The sequence below is a fragment of the Nicotiana sylvestris genome, chromosome 9 (assembly GCF_000393655.2).
Source record: "Nicotiana sylvestris chromosome 9, ASM39365v2, whole genome shotgun sequence".
In the NCBI taxonomy this organism is placed as follows: Eukaryota; Viridiplantae; Streptophyta; class Magnoliopsida; order Solanales; family Solanaceae; genus Nicotiana; species Nicotiana sylvestris.
The window spans coordinates 37,351,475-37,379,268 of record NC_091065.1 but is presented as its reverse complement, the minus strand read 5'-3'; the positions used below and the strand labels follow the sequence as shown (position 1 = coordinate 37,379,268).

The 27,794-nt window shown below is 39.7% G+C and overlaps 1 protein-coding gene and 1 long non-coding RNA gene across 2 annotated transcripts; one reads left to right on the top strand and one right to left on the bottom strand.

Annotated features, from left to right (window-relative positions):
* Positions 1-8,797, bottom strand: LOC104222689 (uncharacterized). Its single transcript, XM_070156247.1, has 4 exons — positions 8,390-8,797; positions 949-1,098; positions 618-758; positions 1-234 (listed from the first exon to the last, which is right to left on the bottom strand). Exons 1-4 carry the CDS (start codon positions 8,513-8,515, stop codon positions 55-57), a joined length of 597 nt encoding a protein of 198 aa, XP_070012348.1. The 5' UTR covers positions 8,516-8,797; the 3' UTR covers positions 1-54.
* LOC138876962 (uncharacterized) lies at positions 2,613-27,284 on the top strand. Its single transcript, XR_011402275.1, has 2 exons — positions 2,613-3,342; positions 26,972-27,284. It is a non-coding gene; the product is annotated as an uncharacterized lncRNA (long non-coding RNA).
* The last annotated feature ends 510 nt before the right edge of the window (positions 27,285-27,794 follow it).

Genomic DNA, 27,794 nt, shown 5'->3' with positions numbered 1-27,794 from the left:
TGATTTCTGATGTAAAAAATATTAAGTAGTCGATAAAGCAGTCACAAATACGTATCATGTTGTTTTCTGGAGTGTAAGAATTTGTGCATACATTTGGTCTTTCTTTTGGTTAATTCTATTTAAACGCTTCTCGATAGATCTAATGTCTTTTGTAATGACGTGCATTTTCTGTTTAAGCCTCTCCACATTGGCATTGGAGATCATTTTGATGGGATGTGTTTGGTTGAAGAGAACCTGCAAAAAATCACGGAAGTCAAGTTATTAATGTCAATTAGCTAAACTATTAGTAAGACATCCCTCGTTAGTTATTCGTTATTTTCCTGAGATGTTCATGGTTTTTGAATTTTCGTTCCTCTCTTTCAATTAATGATGCCTTAGATATTAAACACGCATTACAAAATAGGGATTAAGTAAGAAGGGATCAATTTTTTAGAGTAAAGTACTATTTGTTCAACTCGGGTATGGGGCACATTACGAATTTAATTTAAAAGCTTTGTTGGGGTGGGGCAGAGCGAGATATATTCATCTTCGAAAATATATAGCAAAAATAAAATTATCAAAATTCCATGGACATGCAGAAGACAAATTCATATTTAGATTTGATATTTTTCCCGTACCTTATTGTGAACGAATTTGGTCTCTTTAGCACTTTCAACGACTTCTCTTGTATCTATTGCTGCTATTATCTCCCGAAAAATCTTCTTCTCATCGGCTAAAGAGTTACTCCCGTGTCTTGTCTTGCAACACAAAGTCTTAATCTGTAATTAACAAAAGGTAAATGGTTAATTAGCCTCAACATAATAATCAGATTTAGGACGTCGGTAGTTTAATTTGGACAACTTAGCGTTCCTAGTACAAACACGGATGCGTTTCGGGCACCTCGATCTCACCCAAGTCCTTGCATGCCATAAGAAGCAAAAGAAGATTAATCTTGGGAAAGTGTCTTACCGATAGAGGCTCATTAGGCTTTGCTTCACATGTACTGTAGACACCTAAGAAAGTCTCTTCTGTATATTCAAATTTTCGTCGTCTTGACTCATAAGAATATGGGAACGGTAGTAGCCTTCTTATGTTTTCAGATAATTTGTCTCTATCAAGCTGCATATAGAGTAAGGACCACACCAAAATGCAAAAAATGTCGGTCAAAACAATGTAGAATAACGCAACTTATAGTAACAAATATTTTTTATGGCAATAGCTCCAATAGTACGATTATGGTTAGAGATTTTTACTTATCTATAACAATTTTAAAATTTATTTACCCTCACTATTGAGGCTTTAACTTAATTACAAGTCAATATACAAATTACCAATTTTATACAAAATAATGTATTAGACTCTAATCTTCCATATTTTCTCTCCCTCTTCCATCCTAAAACTAAAATTTTAAATTAACAAAAGAATATTTGGTCTTTTTCTTGTCAACTTCAGCCATACCTTTAGCAGAACAAAGAGATTTGGCATCAAGCAATTCTATTATGTTTTCTCTTTCTTCGTATTTTCTATTTTTTCTATGTTAAATAATGAATGAATTATCATTTTTGAACAAGGGAAGACTGTTAAATTCTTTTACATTTTTGGAATTAATAAACAAAATGGTATTAATCAGAAGCAAATAGATTGAATTGGAAACTATTTTAATCCATTAGAAAGCTTAAAAGCTTTGAATTTGAAAATCGAAATTTAAAAAATTATTTTTTGTTTGGATTGGGTGTTGTTGTAAATGATCGGGAATTTGGTGAAGATTCAAGAAACTTTTGGTTGAAATTTCATATTAAAACTCGAAAAGAAGATATAATCAAATTGTATATATTTTGCATGCCGAATATAGAAACGGTATACAAAACATCTACACTTTATATAATTGTATACAAGTTGTATATAAATTGTATGTAAATAATAGTTTTTGAGCGAATTCTGTACAAAAAAATATGTATTTAAGTTGTAGATCAATTATGGATTTTGACCGAATATGTATATATTTTTTTAAAAACTTTATTTACTTTCTGTAAATATGAAAACTTAGAAGAAACAGGGTAAATAGAGTGCGATACTATATTAAAAAGAAAAAACAAAGTGAAATGGAGAATAAAAAAAAATGAAACAAAAAGGAAAAGAAAGAAAAATGGGGAGAGCCTTAGATCGAACTTGGGCACAAGAAGGGAGGAGACATACATGTAATAAAATCTTCAAAAGGGTCATACACCACCACCACCAACAACAACAACAATAATAATTCAGTAAAATCCCACAAGTGAAATCTGAAAGGATAGAATGTACGCAGACCTTATCCCTACCATGAGAGAATAAAGAGAATATTTCCAAGAGACCCTCAGCTCAAGAAAACGAAAATAGACAATAGAATCTCCGATAACAAAAAAAAAAGAACTTCAAAAGAGTCACATTTTATCATTTTTTGAAAAAGAGACCATTTTAGCATAAAGTCTTTAAGACGGGCTCCTAGTGTGTTTTTCTCAAAAGAAAATTGTTTAGCTTAAGAAACAAGAAGTGATATATCACTATCCTCACAAGATCCAAGTCCCCTAAATATACCTCCCCACCCAAAAATAAAATAAATAAATAAAAAATTTCTAAAATCTCGTGAAATCTAGAGGTAACGACAATTTTTTTTTTTGTTAAATTGTGATGCAACATTTATTCAGTCCTAGACAGAACCTCTAGGAGATTTTACTTTTGGTTCCCGAAGGCCTCTTCCTTTTTGTTCGGTTTGTTCTTTTCAATCTTTTACTTTATTTTCATTTTATCTTTTATTTTTTGTGTTATCTATTTTCGATTTATTCACACAGAGAATAACACACGGAAGATACACACAGAGAAACACCAAAGATTTGAAAAACAAACTTTTCAAAATCTCAAAGAAAATCAAACAGATCTAAATCCGAAAAAAAGAGTTCCAAACAAAAATCAAAAATAAAAGAAGAAGAAAGCTGTAATTAGAGGGACTGACATCGATTTCTCTTGGCTTGGCGTTGATTTTCTGGGTTTGGTTCAGTTATTTTGCTGATGTTCTTCTCTGCTGGGCTTGAGATTCAAATCCTCTGTTATTGGACCTTCACTCGATTCAGAAAATTTTGAACCCAGTAGCGGATGTTGATTGCTCAGTGGCAGAGTCATCGGAGTTAGTAAGTGGTAGCGGTGATAGCTCCTTCTGGTTTTTGGGTCGTGATATTTTCTGTATTTTCAGGAATTCTCGGAGTATTGGAGACAAGTTGGGCGCACGAGCACTGGCAAAGGAAAACAACCTGGGCGAGTGTCAGCAAAGGGCGGTAGGAAGTGGTGTGTGAGCGTAGAACTACATCGAGTACAGCAAATCAGCCACAGGTTTGGTTATCGGGAGTTGGTACATCCTGTTTTACTGTTTCCCTTTTGGTATTAGCTAAATTACTGTTACTTTACTTCGCAATGGTTAAACCTTTCAACTAGGATACTAGTTACCACTTGTTTCCTTCCAGTTTGATTTGTTGTCCGTTGTGCTCTAGCGAGTCTTCTCTAGATTGGTGTAGGTGTAGTGGCTACATTCTGGGATGATAGAATAAAGGCATGTCCTCGGGTGGGGCAGAGTGTGGGGCTGGGGTCAGGGGGTGGGTCGGGTAGCAGGGGAGGTAGAGGGGGCAAGGGAGCCTATAGGTTGAGAATCGGGTCATGGAACATAGGTTCACTAACGAGTAAATCCATAGAGTTGGCGAAAATCCTGCAGAAGAGGAAGATTAATATAGCGTGTGTCCAGGAGACTAGGTGGGTCGGATCGAGGGCGAAAAACGTGGATGGGTATAAGTTGTGGTACTCTGGTGTCCTGAGGGGTAAGAATGGAGTGGGTATCCTGGTAGATAGCCATCTTAGAGAGTCCGTGGTAGAGGTCAGGCGGGTGAATGATAGACTAATGACTATTAAGTTGGTGGTGGGTGAGGGTACTTTAAATGTCGTTAGCGCGTACGCACCGCAAGCAGGCTTGGATGAGGATATTAAGAGGCGCTTTTGGGAGGGGTTGGATGAGATTGTTCGTAGTATACCACCTTCTGAGAGGTTATTCATAGGAGGAGATTTCAATGGTCATATTGGGTCATCTACAGGTGGGTACACTGAGGTGCATGGCGGCTTTGGTTTCGGGGAGCGGAACGGAGGGGGCATTTCACTGTTGGACTTTGCCAAGGCTTTCGATCTAGTCATTGCGAACTCGAGTTTTACGAAGCGGGATGAACATTTGGTTACTTACCAAAGTTCGGTGGCGAAGACTCAGATTGACTATCTCCTCCTCAGGAGATGCGACAGAAGGTTGTGCGAGGACTGCAAGGTTATCCCAGGTGAGACCCTCTCAACGCAGCATAGGCTTTTGGTGATGGACATTTGTATTAGGATAAGGAGGAAGAAGAGGTCAGTACAAGGACGCCCCAGGATTAGGTGGGGCGCCTTAACTAAGGATAAAGCTAAAGAGTTGGAAGGAAGGTTATCGGCAATGGAAGCTTGGAAAAGTAGTGGGGACGCAAACACAATGTGGTCGACGACGGCGGACTGTATAAGAAAGGCGGCGAGAGAGGTGTTAGGGATATCTACGGGCCACAATGGTGGCCACAAAGGAGATTGGTGGTGGAATGCAGTTGTCCAAGGTAAAGTGGAAGCAAAGAAGGCGGCTTACCTGCGGTTAGTAGGGAGCACTGACGAGGAGGAGAAGAGAGAGAACAGTCAAAGGTATAAGGTAGCTAGGAAGGAGGCGAAGATGGCAGTGACGGAGGCTAAGACGACAGCTTTTGCTCGTCTGTATGAGGAACTAAGGAACAAAGGTGGGGAGAAGAAGTTATTCCGACTCGCTAAGGCGAGAGAGAGGACAACTCGGGATCTGGACCAAGTGAGGTGCATAAAAGATGATGACGGCAAAGTTTTGATGGGAGATGACCAGATTAAGAGGAGGTGACAGACCTACTTTCATAAACTTCTAAGTGAAGAAGGGGATCAGGATATTATACTTGGGGAATTGAGGAATACCGACAATCACCATGAATTAAGTAATTGTAGGGACATTGAGATCGATGAAGTCATTGAGGAAATGCGTAAGATGAGAAGGGGCAGAGCTACCGGGCCAGACGAATTCCGGTTGAACTGTGGAGGTGTGTGGGTAGAGAAGGCTTGGAATGGCTTACTGCATTGTTTAGTGTTATATTCAAGACTAATAGGATGCCTGAAGAGTGGAGGTGGAGTACAATGGTCCCGTTGTATAAGAACAAAGGTGATGTCCAGAGCTGTAACAACTATAGGGGCATCAAATTACTAAGTCATACCATGAAAGTTTGGGAGAGAGTGGTAGAAATGAGAGTGCGAAGGACGGTGTCTATTTCAGACAACCAGTTCGGGTTCATGCCGGGGCGATCTACCACAGAAGCTATCCACCTTATTAGGAGGATGGTGGAACAGTACAGAGATATGAAGAAGGATCTACACATGGTGTTTATTGATCTGGAGAAAACGTACGATAGGGTTCCTAGGGAGGTCTTATGGAGCTGCTTAGAGGATAAAGGAGTCCCGGTTGACTATATTAGGGTGATTAAAGACATGTATGCTGGAGCTAAGACTCGGGTTAGGACAGTAGGAGGCGACTCTGAACAATTTCCAGTTATTACGGGGTTGCACCAAGGGTCTGCGCTCAGCCCATTCCTATTTGCCCTGGTGATGGATGCACTGACTCATCATATTCAAGGGGAGGTGCCATGGTGCATGCTATTTGCTGATGACATTATTCTAATTGACGAGACACGAGGCGGCGTCAACGAGAGGCTAGAGATTTGGAGACATGCTCTTGAGTCTAAAGGTTTCAAGTTGAGCAGGACGAAGACGGAATACCTCGAGTGCAAATTTGGAGTTGAGCCGACGGAAGCGGGAGTTGAAGTGAGGCTTGACTCTCAAGTCATTCCCAAGAGGGGTAGTTTCAAGTACCTTGGATCGGTTATTCAGGGGATCGGGGAGATTGACGAGGATGTCACACACCGTATAGGGGTGGGGTGGATGAAGTGGAGGTTAGCGTCGGGAGTCTTGTGTGACAAGAAAGTGCCACCGTTACTAAAAGGTAAGTTTTATAGAGCAGTGGTTAGGCCTGCCATGTTATATGGAACTGAATGTTGGCCGGTAAAGAACTCACACATCCAGAAGATGAAAGTAGCAGAGATGAGGATGTTGAGGTGGATGTGCGGGCATACAAGGATGGATAAGATTAGGAATGAAGATATTCGAGAGAAGGTGGGCGTGGCCCCCATGGAGGACAAGATGCGGGAAGTAAGACTCAGATGGTTCGGGCACATTCAGAGGAGGAGCACTGATGCACCGGTGAGGAGGTGTGAGCGACTGGCTGTAGTGGGCACGCGGAGAGGTAGAGGGCGACCTAAGAAGTATTGGGGAGAGGTGATCAGACAGGACATGGCGCGACTTAGGATTACTGAGGACATGGCCCTTGACAGGGAATTATGGAGGTCGAGCATTAAGGTTGTAGGTTAGGGGAAACTTGTGAATATTTCTATAGCACAATAGAGTGAGACTAGCCAGTTAGGAGTTAGATTAAGAATGTAATTGGTCGTCTATTGATGTAGGGCTTTACCTGCTAGTTTTATTATACCAGCCATCTATTTCGTATTTCGTATTCTGTATTTCATATCTCTTATATTGCTATTATTTTATTATGCATTTTTATGGTACTAATATATCGGCTCCTGTTGCTTTTTTTGAGCCGAGGGTCTCCTGGAAACAGCCTCTCTACCCTTCGGGGTAGGGGTAAGGTCTGCGTATATATTACCCTCCCCAGACCCCACTTGTGGGATTATACTGGGTCGTTGTTATTGTTATTGTTGTTGTTGTTATTGTGATGCAACATTGCAAGGATAACGATATGCGCAATATATTCAAAATAAATTCAACAATTCATATACAATGTTTTTAGCTTCACCACAAAGGAAATTGGCCGTAATCGCAATTTCTCTTTATTACCTTAAGGTCAACTTACTTTCTTCAATTTTGCTCATAAAGGTACTTTCCGAGAAAAGGGATACTAATAAGTTTTGTAAATAAATTATGTATAAGAAGCTACCAAGATATTATTATTTTTATAACCATAGAGCAGTGGATGGTTATAGAGCAGTGGTTAGGCCTGCCATGTTATATGGAACTGAATGTTGGTTGGTAAAGAACTCACACATCCAGAAGATGAAAGTAGCTGAGATGAGGATGTTGAGGTGGATGTTCGGGCATACAAGGATGGATAAGATTAGGAATGAAGATATTCGAGAGAAGGTGGGCGTGGCCCCATGGAGGACAAGATGAGGGAAGTAAGACTCAGATGGTTCGGGCACATTCAGAGGAGGAGCACTGATGCACCGGTGAGGAGGTGTGAGCGGCTGGCTGTAGTGGGCATGCGGAGAGGTAGAGGGCGACCTAAGAAGTATTGGGGAGAGGTGATCAGACAGGACATGACGCGACTTAGGATTACTGAGGACATGGCCCTTGACAGGGAATTATGGAGGTCGAGCATTAAGGTTGTAGGTTAAGGGAAAGTTGTGAATATTTCTACAGCACAATAGAGTGAGACTAGCTAGTTAGGAGTTAGACTGAGAATATAATTGGTCGTCTATTGATGCAGGGCTTTACCTGCTAGTTTTACTATACCAACCATTTATTTCGTATTTCGTATTCTGTATTTCATATCTCTTATATTGCTGTTATTGTATTATGCATTTTTTATGGTACTAATATATCGGCTCCTGTTGCTTTTTTTGAGCCGAGGGTCTCCTGGAAACAGCCTCTCTACCCTTCGGGGTAGGGGTAAGGTCTGCTTACATATTACTCTCCCCAGACCCCACTTGTGGGATTATACTGGGTCGTTATTGTTGTTGAGTGTCCGGACTATCTTGCGTGCATCTTAATTAATTTTATGGGATACCTGCCACCTCCCACCAGCAACAGGTATCATGTAATTTTATCCATCAAGATTTGGACAAATCGGGAAAAATCACCAAAACATTTTCCCACCGCTGAAATTTAAACCTACGACCTCGTATTTCTTATCCTTTTCACAGACCATTAGGTCACGCCCAATGAGTTATGGTAAAGTCTAAATTGCATCCAATGGGTTATAGTAAACCGTTTAAGACTTGAAAATGTTAGAAAACTTCGGATTCTGGGAATATCAACTATTTGGGAAATAACAAAGAGATGAATGGGGCTTCTGAAGATATACTTGTAACTTCGTAAAGTTATAATTACGTATATATTATGAGTAACGATAAGTTTTACACCTTGAAATCTATGTTATAATTTAAGCTTATCTTAGTTAAGAAACAAGCGAAAAAAAATGAAACAGAAATAAAAACAGGGGATAAAAAAGGCTAGTTACCTTTCTCTCTTGTAACTTCTCAAAAATCTTAGCTCGAGTTTGATTTTCCTTGTGTATCAAATTTAAAGCTCTTTCAATTCTCCAGTTGATTTCAGGGGTTCTGGAAGCTTCATTGCTTGATGCCATGAATTTTTTTGTAAAAATTCTAAACCCGATTTCTTGAAGGTGTAGATAAAATATTAAGAGGGTTTATGTGGAGAAAAACGATGAATGATTCTTTGAAGAAAATTAATTATACTACTGCTTAAATGTAAAGAAGGAACTTGGGCCTCAAGAAAGTCAACTCCAATTTTCTTCGTTATTATCTTTTTTGTATAATAATTTCGTCATAATGGAGACATTGAGTATTTTTAAAAGAACATTTCAAGACCTGTTCAAGATACACACCTTTCCATTAAATTTTAACGTGGTCTCTTGGGAGAATTTTGAAACCTTCACTCCTATAAAAAATTAATTATCTGAAAAGTTGATTTTGTCATTCAAAATTATGAATATTTGGCCATCAAAGCATAATTATTTTATGGTATTTATCAAACTTAGAAAGTGTGTAACGACCTGAAATCCCAACCGCGAGGTTGTGATGGCGCCTAACATTCATTTGCGAAGCAAGCCAATATTAGCAAATTACTTGACCATTTTTGGCAAATTTGAAGCAGAACAATAAAAATATGAAATGAAAATAAACTGAATTAGACGAGATAATTATAACCGTAGCGCAGTCTAAACATATCCCAAAAATTTAGAGTCATGAATACATGAGCATACTAGAATTCTACAAATAAAGTCAGAACGAAATACAACGGTTTGAAATAGGGTAAACAGTAAAGACATAATAGAAGGGGACTTCAGGGACTGCGAACGCCAGTAGCTCTAACTCAAGTCTCCTGTTGTAAGTCGATCCGGGCAAGAACTCCTCTACACGCCGCTGGGACCAATACCGGTATTTACACAAAAGTACAAAAGTGTAGCATGAGTGCCACCAATACTATGTACTTTATAAGTGCCGAGCCTAACCTCGATGAAGTAGTGACACCGCTATGACAAGACACTCACAATAAAGCTGTACGATTAATAGTAATGGAATATAGAAATAGAAATAAAGCAATAACTCATATAAACGAACCTAAAGATCAACTACCAGAGGGCCCCACAATAACATGATCTCAAATCTCATATCACAATATCGAAAATAAACTCTACAACCAGAAATAACTACAAGACATCAAATTTATTGCGGCGTGTAACCCGATCCCAACATTCAACACAATATATGTTACAACGTGCAATCCGTTCCCATTATCATATCATATTATATCATTTCTTGTTTCGGCGTGCAACTCGATCATCCAATATCAATTCCTTTCAATTCTGTTGTGGTGCACGACCCGATCCCCCAATATCAATTTATCAGTATAAACAACTCAATTCCACTATTTACAAAATATCAATACAAAAGAGAAATGAACACATGCAAAACAATAAGGAACTACCAGTACAAATGGAGAATAGCCAATACTTCGTAATCCCAAACCTTATCAAGACATTAATACTGAAATAGGCAAATGGCTCACATACACGGAATAACATTATAAAGTGTTTTCAAGTAATATAAGGACAATAAAAGAAAGTAACACATGAGACAACGAAAATATATAATTAATGCAATTAAAGGCATGTAGCAGGTAAGCAGATATTGGATAAGAAATGTACAAATCGAAACAAGTAACAATTAAATAACAAATAACAAGTAAAAGACGAATAAAGAGTAAGAACATGTAACAGTTAAGGTATGACGCAAGAGATAACATGGAACGAATGATGACATGGAACGAAATAGCCCAATCTCGCATGCTTTAACCTCATGATGGTGCATATATACTCACCACCTTACATGTACGCCGTTTCCCCACACAATTCACATAACAAATAGACCAACAAGTCCTAATTCCCTCAAGTCAAAGTTAGACACGATACTTACCTTACTTCGCAACAAAATTAATCAACCAACCATGACCTTGCCTTTCGTACAAGCCTCTAAACCAATCGAATCTAGCCAATTATTGATCAAACAATTCAAAATAAGTATTAGAAACTACCCATGAATGAAAAAGGTTCAGTCTTTGATGAAATTGAAAAAGTCAACCCCGCGTCCACTTTGTTAAAATTCAAAATTCGTACCAAAATCTAATTATTCATTCACCCCCAAGCCCGGTTATGTGTTTTGTTTCGAAATCCGACCTCAATTTAAAGTCTAAATCTAAATTTTGCAAAATTTCCAATTTCTACCCAATCACTAGTTTCTACTATGAAAATTCCAGATTTGATGTTAAAATATCATGAAAAGCAATGGGGAATTGAAAGAAAATAAATTAGAATTGCTTATCAATGAATTTGGGAAGAAAAAGTTCTTCAAAAATAGCAACTAGAGTATTTAGGGTTGAGAAATAGCGTAAAATGAGCTAAGTCCAATTTTTTCCCTCTTTTACCCCGCTGCAAGTGTTACATTTGCGAACAAGAAGGTTGAGAAATAGTGTAAAATGAGCTAAGTCATGTTTTCCCCTCTTTTACCCAGCTATAGGTTTCGCATTTGTGAACTCTTGTTCGCAAATGCAATGCCCAGTGACATTTTGTTAGCAAATATGAACTGCCCCCATAGCAAATGCGGACAAGCACATCGCAAATGCGAAGCTAGCACCAAAACAATGTGTCGCAAATGCGGTCTCAACTAAGTTCACAAATGCGAACTTTTCTTCGCAAAAGCGAACTTCCAGTCCACCAGTCCAGCATCGCAAATGCGAACTCCAGTTCGCAAAATCAAGGCTCACAATGCGTTATCTGCAACACACAATAGAACTGAGGCACACCAGTAGTACTTAAATTACTCAAACTCGTCTGTAATGCAGCCAAAACTCATCCGAGCCCCTTGGGCTCCAAACCAAACATGTACACAAGTGTAATAACATCATATAAATGTTCTTGCTACCTCAAATCATCAAAATAACATCAAATAACAAGAATCGATTATCAAAACTCATGATTTTCAACTTGAAAACTCATTTTCATATTTTTTCACATAACGCGCCAAAATACGCTCTGGTCACCCCAGATCCCAACCAAAAGTACATACAAGTAAAAAAACATCAATCATTTGAACTTACGAAATTGTCAAAACACCGATCCGAGGTCGTTCACCAAGAATATTGACCATGGTCAACTCAAGTCTCTTTTTAAGCCTAAAATTACGTTTTCTTCAAATTTATACGTGAAAACTTTTCGAAAAATGACACGGACCACGCAATCAAGAAATATTAAATGAAGCTAATGGAGGTCTCAAAACACAAAAATAAATGCTAGTTCTCAAAGCGACCTATCAGATCGTAACATTCTCCACTTCTAAAAGAAACATTCGTTCTCGAACGGACATAGAAAGGTACCTGGACTAGTAAAAATGTGGGGGTAACTACTCCGCATATCGGACTCGGACTCCCACATATGCTCCTCAATTAGATGACTCTTCCATTGAACTTTCACAGAAGGAAAACTCTTGGATCTCAACTTACGAACCTACCGGGCTAGAATGGTTGCCGGCTCTTCCTCATATGTCAGATTTTTATCAAGTTGCACGACGCTAAAGTCCAAAACATTTGATTTGTCCTCATGATACTTCCGAAGCATGAAAATGTGAAATACTAAATGTACCCCTGCTAGGCTAGTAGGCACCGCAAGCCTATAAACAACCTCCCCAACTCTCTCCAAGATCTCAAACGAACCAATAAACCTCGAGCTTAACTTTCCCTTCTTCCCAAATCGCATCACGCCCATCATAGGAGAAACTCGGAGAAGAAGCTTCTTACCCACCATATAAGTGACATCTCGAACTTTTCGATGTGCATAACATTTCTGCCTGGACTGAGTTGTACGAAATCATTCTTGAATTACCTTAACCTTTTCCATAGTATCACAGACCAAATCACTACAAAACAATCTAACATCTCCAGGATCAAGCCAACCAATTGGAGAACAATATCGCCTCCCATATAAGGCCTCATGCGACGCCATCTTAATACTCGACTAGTAGTTGTTGTTGTGGGAAAACTCTGCAAAAGGTAAGAAATAGTCCCATGAACCTCCGAAATCCATAACACAAGCACATAATATGTCCTCAAAGATATGAATAGTGGACTTAGCATGTCCGTCCGTTTGAGGATGAAATATTGTACTCAGCTCGACCAGCGTGCCCAACTCACGATACATGGCTCTCCAAATATGCAATAAGAACTGCGTGTGGCGGTCAAAAAATGGAAATAGGCACATCGTGCATGCGGATAATATCCTGGATGTAAATCTGAGCCAACCACTCTGAAGAATAGGAAGTCACAACCGGAATAAAGTGTGTGGACTTAGTCAATTGGTGCGCAATAACCCATACTGCATCATACTTCTTCTAGGTCCATGGTAAACCTACCATAAAATCCATAGTGATGGGCTCCCACTTTCACTCTTGTATCTCCAGTCTCTAAGTCAGTCCACTGGATTTCTGATGTTCATACTTCACCTGTTGACAATTCAAACATCGAGATTTATAAGAAACGATGTCTATCTTCATCCTTCGCCACCAATAGTGTTGTTTCAAGTCATGGTACATCTTCGTGACACCTGGGTGAATGGAATAACATGAATTGTGAGCCTACTCAAGGATCAACTCTTTTAACCCATCAACATTTGGAACACAATCTGGACCTGAAGCTGCATAACACCATCATCACCAATCACAACCTCCTTAGCACCTCCACGTTACACTGTATCCTTCATACTCTTGTAAAGGAGGTGTGATTGTGCAATATAGGGATGAATCATCACTTGTTGTGGAAGTCAAGTAAAAGTAATACGATGATTCGTTATTAGTACAGTTGAAGTAGGGGATTCATAAAAACAAGACCATGGATTTTTCTCTTGGCACGGGTGATGGTACACTAAGGTACCAAGGGCGATTATATGTTCCAAATGTAGATAGTCTCTAGGAAAGAATCATGAACGATGCCTACTATTCCAGGTATTCCGTGCACCCAGGCTCTACAAAAATGTACCATGATCTTAAGGAGGTCTACTGGTGGAATGATATGAAGAGGAATATAGCAAACTTTGTGGCAATATGTCCAAATTGTTAACAAGTGAAGGCCGAACACCAAAGGACCGATGGGTTGGCACAGAACATAGAAATTCCAATGTGGAAGTGAGAGATGATCAATATAGATTTTGTGGTGGGACTACCTCACACGCCTCGTAAGTTTGACTCGATTTGGGTGATTGTGTATCGACTCACAAAATCAGCACACTTCTTATATATTAAGGCTACTGACAGAGCAGAATGATATGTTCAGTTGTATATCAAGGAAATAGTCAGGTTGCATGGCATTCTGATTTCTATTATCTCAGATTGACGGGCACAATTCACAACTAATTTTTGGAAGAAATTTCAGCAAGGTTTGAGCACTCAGGTGAATCTTAGTACAACCTCCAATCCACATACAAACGGGAAAATAGAACGTACTGTTCAGACATTTGAGGATATGTTGCATGCTTGTATTATTGACTTCAAGGGTAGTTGTGTGATCATTTTCTGCTCATAGAATTTGCCTACAACAACAATTACCATGCTAGCATTCAGATGGCACCGTTCGAAACTCTATATCGTATGAGATGTAGATCTCCTATTGGGTGGTTCGAGATTGAGAAAGCAGAGTTGATAGAGCCAGACCTCATGCAACAGGCTATGGAGAAGGTTAAGATCATTAAGGAACAGTTGAAAACTACTCAGAGTCGCCAGAAGTCCTATTTAGACATGCGTCGTAGGGATTTGGAGTTCATAGAGGATGATTGGTTATTCTTGAAGGTTTCTCCCATGAAGGGTATAATGCGATTTGGGAAGAAGGGGAAATTGAGTCTCAGGTATGCCGGTTCGTACAGAATCATTTGGAGGATTGGTCAGGTGGCTTACATGCTTGATCTACCACCGGAGATGTCGTTGGCGCACCCGACGTTTCATGTATCTATGTTGAAGAAGGTAGTGGGAGTTGGAAGGAATGTTTTTGAAGAACATGGCATTTTTGTGGTCCATTATGCGACCATAGAACTACTCCGTGGATCGTAGGACCACCGCGGAGTGTAGCAGAAGAAAGAGCCAATTTTGGAGGCTATTTTGCGAAACCATTATGCAACCGCATAATCATTTCGTGGGCCACACATCCATCGCTGATTAAGCATGAAAAGTTTTTGAGGGAGACTTTTGCGGTACATTATGCAACCGCATAACTGGTCTGCAGACCGTAGACCTATAGCATACCCAACCCGATCAGCCCAGTTTTGAAGGATGAAGTCGCGATCCCTTATGCGGACTGCATACCTATTCTATGGTGCACTCTTTGATGGTAGAGATGAGTTCAAAGGGTCCATTTTCTATTTTTATAATCTGACCCCATTTTGATTAAAAGCCATTAGAGCTCATTTAGAAGGAAAAAATCAAATATTTTAAGAGAGAGGGTGGAACTAGAGAGAAGGGGGATCTCCAACACCTTCCACTTTAATTATTTGCTCAGGCCTTATAGAATTCACATGGAAAGCTTGCAAAATTGTCTACTAAAGAGGTAAGGTTCTAGCCCTAGCTTTCAGTTTCTAATTTGGATAGAAGTTGGGTAATGGGGAGTGTGATTCTAGGGTATAAGAGCTGTTCTTTATGCATGCATGTACCGATATAGGTGGTTGGGAGGTCATGGAACTAATATGGGTAAACGCTTGGTGTTGGATTGGTTGTGGGGTGAAGGAAATCCCATAAAAGAACCTTGTAATTAAATTGCACACCTAGTTCTTGATAAAACGCCTAAATGGGATAAACCCATAAACCCTTTCCTAATTATGGTTCAATTTTATCATATCTCTAATAGATTTAAGTCTCTAGGATTTTTGGAACATTGTAGTAGTTCAAGGAAAGTTCAAGCGAGGTATGTTGGCTAAGCTTCTCTTGTAGAATCAAATTCCACGATGTTCTCGTAAGTTTCAAGTGTAATTGGCCATGCTCTTTTTCTCATGTTCTGAGTCATTCCTTATAAATTCGACTATTCCAAATAAGCTTTGTGTTGAAAGATATATACTTCTAATGTGTTCCAAATGCTCCTATCTTATTATGTTATCCTTCAGGAATGTATTCAAGTGTGACCAATGTATCAAAATGTTATGATTTTAAATCATGTTTCATTTGCATGTCTATTAAGCTTTATTTTGGGAAGGAAACTCAATATGTTTAAGACTCCTAATGCTCATACGCACTTAAAGCCTTGATTTCAAATTCTCTTATTGTTGATGACCTACGATGATGCTTGAAAGTGAAAAAAGTGAGTATGAGATATAGAATGCATCCATCATTCCAAGAATGAAAAACACTTGTGGCCAATAGTACCAATGAAATGAAATGATGCATGAAAGATTATGAAATGAGTTTTAACTTATTTTTATAATAAATGTTTTGGGAGTATCGTTAGTCACCGAGGAAGGGTAGGTTAAAACAACCTAACCCCGAAACTACACATGTTGTGTAGGAGTGATTGAGGGGTAAATCCATGTATTGATGTGTCGATATTATTCCCCTTAATTGGGATGAGATTGATGTGTTGAGACTATTACCCTTAATTGGGATGAGATGATTGCTAGCGGAAGATGATGTTGAGTCCACGACATTGTGGTGAGACACCTTAGCCGATCGGGCTGAGATCGGATGCCATGTCGCGCACATGGTGGTGTTTAATTGGATGTCTTTGGGTGAGACGGCTTAGCCGATCGGGCCGAGATCAGACTCCATGCTGAAAACACGGTGTTGTGTCAGTACTAAAGATCTCCCAACTTAAAAATATTGAAATTATCTTTCCGTTAGCTTGACGCTTTTATATTATTTGAGGCTTTAATTGATCCCATGTTGTTTCTCCTTGTAATGTTACTCGATTCATTGAGAGAGTGTTTAGTCTTACATACTTGTACTATTCCATATGTACTAACTTTGTAAGGCCCCGTAAATTTCACCTAAAACCCAGGATTTCGTAGTGCCAAGGTAAACTTACGTGTTATTGATTGTAGAACACGTACGAACTTTTTGGGTTGAACAATGCACTGGGGAGTAAAGGAAAATTTTTGGCAGTACCAAGCATTTTTGTGGTCCACCGTAGAACCACTGTGCGGGCCGCATACTTTTCGCAGAGTGAGGCAAAAATTGGGCAAGTTTGGATGCTCTTTTGTGGTCGACTATGTGACTACAAAACAAGTCTGTGGTGCATTGTGTGACCGCAAAATAAGTCTGTGGGCTGCATAATGACCGCATACCCAGGCAGAAATGCCCAGTTCAAGAGGTCTATTTCTCGAACCACAGATTCATTATGCGGCTGCATATGCGACCGCAAATCCTGTCTCGGAGCTTCATTTTTGGGGTTTTATAACCTAACCCTACTTCGTTAAATAGACAATATGTACCATTTTTTAGCAAAAATCTGATATTTTAAGGGTGAGAGAGTTCCCTAGAGTGGGAGAGAGTTCTTCAACAATTTGTTTTTCAATTCTTGCTCATTACGTCTTCAACCAAAAGGTAAGATTCTACACCCTAAACCGTAATTTTGAAATTTAACTAGAAATGTGTAATTAGTATGATAATTCTTGGGTATGAGAGTTCTTTGTTTTTCATTATGTGTTATCAAGGGATGTAGGAGATTGTTGAGCTAAAAATGGTATAGAATGGGTTGTGGGATGATGGATTTTCCATAAAAGTACCTTGAAACCTTAATGCACACCTAGTGTTTTATAAAATGCTCAAATAAGCTAGAACCATGAAAGTGTGGGTATTTTGAGAATTATTAAATGAAGTAACTAATTTTAATGAATTTGGTATTATCTACATGATCTCCTTATTGGTTAATTAACAAAGTTATGTATTCTCTTTATATCATGGGTGAGTTTGGGTAGAAAGTATTCAACAAGCTTGCTTGACCAGGTTAACTCGATTGAGCACCGGTCGTGCTCCCCGAGTTTGGGGCGTTACAAACCTGGTATCAGAGCCTAAGGTTTTAAAGTATCATAGGATGTCTCAGAGCCATGTCTAGTAGAGTCCTTCTTGTCGGTGTGTTGTCGACCACATCTATAATTAGGAGGCTACTTGGACATTTAGGAATAATACCCTTCTTTGATGTTCTTAATCGTGCGATAAAGCTGAGTGTAAGATTTCTCCTCCTTTAACTCGTGCATTTCTCTAACTTTAAGTAAACGATGCCTAGCAAGAAGGCAAAAACTGGCCAAGGGGCCAATGTTACTCCAGGACTGGCGGTTGATTCAATAATTGATGATGCGGGTGAGCACCCGAGAGGTGGGGATATTCCCCCAATTACTACACCGCCTGATTCTACTATTCCTGCTCAAACTGCACCCGTTCCTACACCAGATAAGGGTGCAATGAATCCTCCTACTAATATTCCAGACCCACCTTCCGCCCCAGTTTTCGTTCTCGGTGTTTCTGATGGGGACCTTAGGGGAGCCATACAAATGGTGGCATAGATAGTGGCTTCTCAGGTCCGGAGATCGAATGTTGGGCCTACTTCTTCCTGTCAGCCAGGGGAATCTACTAGTTCTAAGGTGAACAAGTTTCTTCAGTGAGATCCTCTAGTGTTCACGGGTACTAATCCCGAGGAGGACTCCCAAGATTTCATTGATGAGATGCACAAGACTCTCCGAGTTATGCATTCTACTAAGACAAAGGGAGTGGAGTTGGCCTCCTACCAACTGATATCAGTGGCCTATTCTTGGTGTGAGTTGTGGGAGGAGTCCCGTGAGGAGGGGAGCCCTCCGGCGAGGTGGGTGAGTTCACCGATGCCTTTATGGGTCACTTCTTGCTTGCCGAGACCAAGGCGTCCCGTGCCACTAAGTTTAAGAGCCTGAAGCAGGATAGCATGAGTGTGTGGGATTACCACAGAGAGTTATTCACATGTCCAAGTATATTATTCACATATTGCCCACTATGGAAGACAGAGTGCGTTGGTTTGTATAGTGCCTTAGCCCCTTGGTTATTAATGAGGCTGCTACAACTACCTAGAATTCTAATATGAACTATGAGAAGATGGTGGCATTTGCTCAAGCTACAAAGAACCATAAATTGGAAAATAGAATGGAGTGTGAGGGTAGCAGAAAGGCCCGGTCCGCGCGAAACTTTGGTGGTTCTTCCAGTGGTGGTAGTGGTAGGCTGACATTTAGGGGAGGGACATCAGGATTATCTCAGTATTTCACCTAGTATTCTATGAGTGCACATCCATCAGGGCCTAGTCAGTAGCAGTGGAGCCATTTCAGGCCCAGTCTGGGCAACAACGGACCACACTAGCAGTGTCGGCCTAGAGGGAGATTTCAGCAGCAGCGGAGGCCCCCATGCCCAAAGTGTGGGAGGATGCACTTTGGGGTATGCTTTATGGACCTACCTATATGCTATGAGTGCGGTATGAGGGTCCATATTCAGAGGGATTGCCGGACCATGGGTAGAGTACGACACAACCAGCTAATTCTGCAATTACTACATCCATAACATCTCCTCCAGCTCGAGGCACTCCAGTGCCCGCAAGGCGTGGCGCAGCTAGGGTTGGTACCCAGAACTCAAGAGGGCCCAAATGATTTCATGCTATGCAGAGGTATCGGGATTCAGAGGCTTCTCCAGATGTTGTCACATGTATATTGACTGTCCAATCTTATGATGTGTATACTCTTATTGATCCTGGTTCCACTTTGCCCTATTTCACTCCTTATGTTGCTATGGAATTTTGGATAGAACCAGAACAACTTCATGAGCCGTTCTCTGTATATACTCTGGTTGGTGAGTCTATTTTGGCTGCAGAGGTTTATAAGGATTGTGTTGTCACGGTTCGTTGTCTGGGCACCAGGGCCGATCTCATTGAATTGGGGATGGTTGATTTTGATGTAATAGTGGGGATGAACTGGCTTTATTCATGTTTTTCCAAGCCTGATTTCCGAACTAGAACTGTGAGGTTTGAATTTCGAAAGAGTTAGTGATTGAATGGAAGGGTGATAACGTGGTGCTGAAGGGTAGGTTTATTTCTTACCTTAAGGCCATGAAGATAATTAACAAGAGGTGTATCTACCATTTGGTACGAGTTACGGACATCGATGCTGAGGCACCTACACTTGAGTCTGTGCCAGTTATGAATAAATTTATGAAGGTCTTTCTAGATGAGCTCCTTGGGATCTCACCAGATAGGGAGATTGATTTTGGTATTGATATGATGTTGGCCATGCATCCTATATCTATTTTACCTTACAGAATGACACCGCCGAAATTGAATGAGCTAAGGGAACAATTAAAAGATTTGTTAGAGAAGGTTTTCATCTGACCGAGTGTGTCGCCTTGGGGCGCACCGGTTCTCTTTATAAAAAAAAGAGATGGGTCATTAAGGATGTGTATTGACCATCGACACCTCAACAAGGTCACAATAAAAAAAATTAGTGCCCATTACCAAGGATAGATGACTTGTTTGATCAATTTCAGGGTGCTAAGTACTTCTCCAAAATTGATTTAAGATCCGAGTATCACCAATTGAGGATCAAGGAGCAGGATATTCTGAAAATAGCTTTTAAGACCCAATATGGGTATTTTGAATTTCTGGTGATGTCTTTCGGGCTAACAAATGCCCCGACAGCTTTCATGGATCTTATGAACCGAGTCTTCAAGACTTTCCTATACTCCTTTGTGATAGTGTTCATTGACGATATTCTTGTATATTAATGAAGTCAAGAGGACTATGCCAATCATCTCAGGACAGTTCTACAGACTCTATATCAACATAAGTTGTATGCAAAGTTTTCGAAATGTGAATTTTGGCTGGAATCTGTTGCATTCTTGGGTCATGTCGTCTCCAGAGAGGGAATTATGGTTGATCCTCAGAAGATTGCGACTGTGAAGAATTGGCCTAGGCTTACAACTCCAATAGAGATATGCAATTTCTTGGGCTTAGCAGGGTATTACAAAAATTTTGTGGAAGGGTTCTCTACCCTTGCCTCTCCGTTGACTAAATTGACGTAGAAGGCGAGTAATTTTCAGTGGTCTGATGCCTGTGAAAAGAGCTTTCAAGAGCTAAAATCAAGATTGACTACGGTGCCGTTGTTAGCCCTACCAGAGGGTATAGATGGGTTTGTGGTGTATTGTGATGAAGGATCGGGTTTGGGAGTGTATTGATGCAACATGACAAGGTGATAGCTTATTCTTCTAGGCAACTCAATATTATGAAAATAACTTGTAGTGGTGGTATTTCCATTGACGTTTTGGCATCATTATCTGTATCGGGTCCATGTGGATATATTCACGGACCATAAGAGCCTTTAATATATTTTCAAACAAAAGGAGCTGAATCTGAGGTAGAGAAGATGGCTTGAGTTACTCAAAGATTACGACATCGATATCCTGTATCACCCGAGAAAGGCCAATGTTGTGGCGGATGCTTTAGACGAAAATCTATGGGTAGTTTGGCTCACTTGGAGGCATATCAAAGGCCGTTGGACAAGGAGATTTATCAGTTGGCTAGTTTGGGAGTTCGTAAGACGAACTCTAGGTAAGGAGGGGTAATTGTGCAAAATAGAGGTGAATCATCATTTGTTGTGGAAGTCAAAGAGAAGTAATACAACGATCCATTGTTGGTACAATTGAAGGAGCGAATTCATAAACATAAGACTAGGGCTTTTTCTCTCGACATGGATGATGATACACTAAGGTACCAAGGGCGGCTATGTGTTCCAAATGTAGATGGTCTCCGAGAAAGAATCATGACCGTGGGTCACACTTCTAGGTATTCTGTGCACTCGGGCTCTACAAAGATGTATCATAATCTCAAGGAAGTCGATTGGTTGAATGTCATGAAGAGGAATGTAGCGGAATTTGTGGCAAGATGTCCGAGTTGTTAGCAAGTAAAGGCCGAACAGCAACAACCCGATAGGTTGGCACAAAGCATAGAAATTCCAATGAAATGATTATTATGGACTTTGTGGTGGGACTACCGTGCACTTCACGCAAGTTTAACTCAATTTGGGTGATTACGGATCGACTCACGAAATCAACGCACTTCTTGCAAGTTAAATCTACCGATACATCCGAATAGTATACTGAATTGTATTTCAAGGAGATAGTTAGCTTGCATGGCACTTCGATTTCTATCATTTCTGATCGAGGGGTACAATTTACGGCTAATTTTTGGAAGAAATTTCAGCAATATTTGGGTGCTCAGGTGAATCTTAGTACAACCTTCCACCCACATACTGAAGAGCAGAAAGAGAGGACTATTCAGACACTCAAAGATATGTTAGTGCGTGTGTTCTTGATTTCAAGGGTAGTTGGGATGACCATTTGCCACTCATAGAATTTTCCTACAATAATAATTATCATGCTAGTATTCAGATGGCACCATTCGAGGCGTTATATGGTAGGAGATGTTGATCTCCTATTGGGTGGTTCGAGATTGGGGAAGCTGAATTAATAGGACCAGACCTCGTGCACCAGTCTATGGAGAAGGTCAAGATCATTAAGGAGCCGTTGAAAACTGCTCGGAGTCGTCAAAAGTCCTATTCGGATGTTTGTCGCAGAGATTTGGAGTTCAAAGAAGATGATTGGGTATTCTTTAAGGTTTCCCCCATGAAGGGTATTATGCTGTTTAAAAAGAAAGTGAAATTAAGCTCGAGGTATGTCGGACCATATAAAATCATTCAGAGGATTGGTCAGGTGCGGTACAAGCTTAAGCTACCACCTGAGATGTCATTAGTGCACCCGGTATTTTATGTGTCTATGTTGAAGAAAGTAGTCGGAGATACGTCGCTTATTGTACCAGTTGAGACTATTGAGGCTAATGAAGAACTATCATATGAAGAAATTTCAGTTGTCATTCTTGATAGGCAAGTCCTAAAGTTGAGATATAAAGAAATTTCCTCCGTGAAGGTATTATGGTGAAACCAACAAGTTGAAGAGGCTACTTGGGAGGCCGAGTAAGAGATGAATAAGAAGTATCCTTATTTGTTTGAATAGCTATGTAATCTTTCTATGAAGTTGTCTCCTATGAATTTTGTATCACTTGTATAATTGATGTTAAAGGTGTTCCTTTCTGGTTATATGTTGCTTATGAGGCCACAGTTGGTGTTGTTTTGTGTTATGTTACGTCATTAGATTATGTATATATTGTTAGGATTTGTTTTTGGGGTTCTCTGGTAGGTGCATAGGCCCATTTACAAGGGAAACTCTGGCAAAACTTTTGGAAATTTAGGGAGTTAGTCAAATTTGGGACTACTGGTGTATGGTATGGTAATTGAGTCGCATCAGATGTTAATAGTAAACTTTGACCCTCAAACGATCTTAACTGGGGGAGGATGTAAGGCCCCGTAAAATTGCACCTAAAACTCGGGATTTTGTGGCGCCGAGGTAGACTTACGTGTTCATGATTGTAGAGATTAAGCTCGCCGCGGTACAAAATATTTGGATTGAACAGTACGCTGGGGAGTAAAGGAAATATTTTGGCAGAACCAGGCATTTCTGCGGTCTACTATACGACCGCAGAATAGCCACAGAGTGAGGCAAAAATTAGGCAAGTTTGGATGCCCTTTTGCGGTCGACTATGCGACCACAGAACAGGTATGCAGTGCATTGTGCTACCACAGAACAAGTCTGCGACCCGCATAATGACCACATACCCAAGCAGAAATGCCCAATTCAGGAGGTCCATTTCGCGGTCTGTTTCGTGAACCACAAAATGTATTATGCGGTCGCATATGTGACTGTAGATTTTGTCCCGGAGCTTCATTTTTGTGTTTTTATAACCCGGCCCTACTTCGTTAAAAAGATGATATGTACCATTTTTGAGCGAAAATCTGATATTTTGAGGGTGAGAGAGTGCCCTAGAGTGGGAGAGAGTTCTTCAACAATTTGTTCTTTAATTCTTGCACAAATCTTGGAAGATGAACAAGGAAAACCCACTAAGTCTTCAACTAAAAGGTAAGATTCTACACCCTCACCCTTAATTTCGAAATTTAACTAAAAATGGGTAATTAGTAAGATAATTCTTGGGTATGGGAGTTGTTTATTTTTTATGCACGTTTATCAAGGGATGGAGGGATATTGTTGAGCTAAAAATGGTAAAAAAATGGATTGTGGGATGATGGAATTCTCCATAAAAGGACCTTGAAACCTTAATGCACACCTAGTGTTTGATAAAATGCTTAAATAAGCTAGAACCATGAAAGTGTGTGTATTTTGAGACTCTGAAGTAACTAATGGTAATGAATTTGGTATTGTCTACATGATCTCGTTATTGGTTAATTAACAAAGTTATGTATTCTCTTTAAATCATGGGTGAGTTTGGGTAGAAAGTATTCAACATGCTTGCTTGACCGGGTTAATTCAGTTGAGTGTCGGTCACACTTCTCGAGTTTGGGGCGTGACAAACGTCCCTTTTTGTAGGGGCGCTGCATCTTTTGATGGGTGGAGGTGTTCCCACAGCAGGCGACATCGATCAGTGATAACAGTACACCCTCCTTTTAGCTGACTGTTGAGCCCCACTTCATATTGGGGTCTTGTGTCTTTTGTTCCTCATGTATAGTGTATTGAGGTATTGCTGGGGCCTTGTCACCAACACCATCATATTACTCTTTTGTATCAACTAGAGGCTCCGTATACATAGTGTGGATTGTGTTTTGATTTGGGTAAGTCAAACTTGAAATGTTGTACTGGTAACACATGTTTCCACTTCTAAACTTACGAATGTGTAAGGTATTTTGGGAATTTGTAATGAAGTCACTAATGGTGATGAAATTGGTGTTGTTCATGTAATCTTTCATTGTCTAGTTAATGGAATACATCTTCACCTTATTCATGGGTAAGGTCGGGTAGAAGGCATCGAGTAGGCTTGCTTGATTGGGATATCTCGGTTGAGCATCGGTCGCTCTCCCCAAGGTCGAGGTGTGACAGTTGCCTTAAAGTTAGATCATCTCATTGCCAATAAACTACGATCGTTAACTCAAAGCTCACCACAAGAGATCCTAGCATGAAACCACCTCGCCCTAAATACCAACCACTATATCCCTTTTAAGCACCCCAAAAGTACCACAACCAAGATACCCACTCTGAAAAGTCCTTCTATGAATCCGCAACTATTTCCTTTACCTTTACGATACTAAAATATATAATCCATAATTATATTAATATACCGCGTGTCTCGATACCATCCAATGCAAATCTCAGATCTTAGCCATTTACAAATCCGTAAATTTCTCAAATACCACATATGAATCATGAACTCATTAGAACTTTCTCGGGAATCATCCACCCTACTATAATCTCAAATGCACTGCCAAAATGAGTTGATGGACCTGTGCTCCATTAGCACCCAAACACCTAAAGAAGTACTCCACATCTCTAAGCCACCATGTGAATCCCTACTCCATAAAATCAATCTGTTCAAGTCATAACCGGTACACAAGTACGAAACTGACCAAAACTAATACAACACATAACCATGCAATTAAATCATCGATAGCAGACTCCCCCACCTGGCTCGAAGCTACTGAATAAAACATCTATTAACCCACAATACCCTTACTCCATAACTGCTATGATGTCGCATTATAATTCAACCGAATCCTTCATAAACTCATGAGCACAAATCATAAAATACCTCAAATCATCCGCTACACCCACGTACATCCTCGTGACAGTCAATCCAACTTCCCCAAGCGATCTTAACTCAAACTACAACACATAAAATCCACTGATAGAAAGAATCTCTCCATACAACTTCATAACGATCACACATCTTTAGACCATCCCGCATGAGATAACCCACCTTCTTAGCCTCAAACTGACATTTCTCTATACCCTATCATAGCCACAACCACTATGCAATCACTAAATCTTCTCGATTCTAAACTCGTCAACAAAACATAAGAATATACTTCATCCCACAAATAAAAAATATGAAAAGATCTCTCAGTGTTGTCACACCTCATGTTTTCGGACTTAAAAGTATGCCATAAATAAATTGATATAAGCTCAAAAATGAGATATTACATTCCGCATTTTGGTACGTTAATCGATGTAAGTTTGGGACTGAGATTTATTTTGAGATTATAAGTATTACACTATTTTAAATAAGTGATAAGTAAATTCGTGAAGGTGAGAGGGAAAGCAAGTCAAAGAAAATGAATTTTTTTCCAAGTTTGGCATATTGGGATAAAATAAGGCCTGAGCTAAAATACTCTGTATTTATGGACTAGTCCCATACGAGGTACCACATGACCATGATAGTAAGGTGTATAAGGTATGTGAAAAGTAAATAGTATTTTAAGTAGGTGGAAATAATTCTCAATTATGTGGGTAATAGGACATAACCTAGTTAATTAATTACTAGTGGTGGATTAATTATAAACTTTGGATAAGGACAAAGCCAAAACGTGACAGCCATGAAAGCTATCAATAATGACTCATTAAGCCCATAAATAGGTGGCTTATTTATGTAAGTTATGGGCTTAGTCATCAAAGATGTGTGGCCCAAACCTAATTAGTAAAAGGCATTTCGAAGAATCAAGAAAATGATTCAAGGTCACGTTAGCATTATATACTGTTTTATAATATCTTCAAGAAAATGATGTTTTATAACATTTCAAGAAAATGATGTTTTATAACATCTTCAACCAATTCATACAAAGATTCCAACGTTAGTAACGTGAATCCAATGAGATTTCTTTGCACCTTAGCAACATGAGATTTTGTAACTTTAAGGAAGCTTGACGCAATATTTCTCAAGAATATCATATGAATTTTTCCCTATTTCGATCCACCGTTACATATTTTGTCGCAATCAACGTGTGTTGGAGGAATTGTCAAGAAAATCGGTTCAGATATATCAAGGCTAAGCCCTTCCTTCATTTTACAATGATCTATACGATACAAATGAAATAAGAAAATGCACAACTTCCATAAATGACTCTATTCATAGAAATGCTAGAAATTATAGTATTTTTCCTAATCAAAACCTTATATTCAATTGAGTATTTTCTTGTTCCAGTCAAGAGAGCAGAGAGTCCATGTATATAGTATCACAGTATTTTCATTACCATCGAGCTATAATCGATGGGCAGGCCCCTATTGGGCAACTTCTAATCAGATGGTAAGATATATATCGAACCTACTGTGGCCGAGCGCCTATGAGCGAGCCTAGTTGACGAGATACAGAGCCTAGTATGGCCAAGCACCTATGAGCGAGCCTACTATGGAAGAGCGCATATATATATATATATATATAAATCGAGCCCTATAAGGCCGGACAACTATTTTACTTACTATGTTGAGAGAGTTGAGTCAGTATCAACAGGTGAGTATATATTCAGATTTTCTTTGACTCCTAGTTACTTTCAGTTATTATATTATCAGTTCAGTTTCAGCTTTCAATATATTGTCTTACATACTTGGTACATTATTTCGTACTGACGTCCTTTTTTTGGGGGTGCTGCATTTCATGCGTGCAGGTTCAGACAGACAGGCGGGTAAACCTCCTCATTAAGTGTTGCTCGACTTCAGCTTGATCGGTAAGCTCCATGCCTTTTGGAGTTGCTGAGTCAAGAGCTTTATGTACAACTTGTGTATATATGTATATATGATATAAATAGGCCGGGGAGCTGTTCCGGTCATAGTATATTAGCAGAGGCTTGGAGACATATCCTGTTAGTTAGTGCACTATGTTGGCTTGTAGGCCTGGTATGTATATTTGGTTGGTTTGTCTGCTGCAATAATTATGATGGCCTTGTTGGCCCAACTTTATATTGATATTTAGTTAGCATTCGCAGTTGTCTTGCAATGTGGCTGATGGTTAAAGTATGACATCACATGGTCAGATTTCCTTCGTCGCAAGTTGATACGCAAGGATAGGTGAGGCACCGGGTGCCGGTCTCGCCCCCAAGTTCGGGGCGTGACAAAAGTGGTATCATAGTAGTTTCATCTTAGGGAGTCTATAAGCCGTATCTAGTAGAGTAGTGTATATGGGTGTGTTGTGCACCACACTTATAAGCAGGAGGCTACAAGGCATTTAGGACTGTCACTCTTTTTTCTTACTCTAGATCGTATGGTAGAGCTTAGTTGTAGAACACAATTTCCTAAACTCGACCTTATTCATACTATGCCGATGCCTACATTAAGAAAGATGGTTGGTAAGGAATTTAATGTGGTTGTGAGAGAGTTGAGTCAGAAGAACTCGGTGAGCTTTTGTAAAAGGAGCCTTAAGGAAAGAATATGTATCCACCTTTATGGTAAAAGACAATGAGAGATTCAGAAGATAAATACAAGTTTCAACAA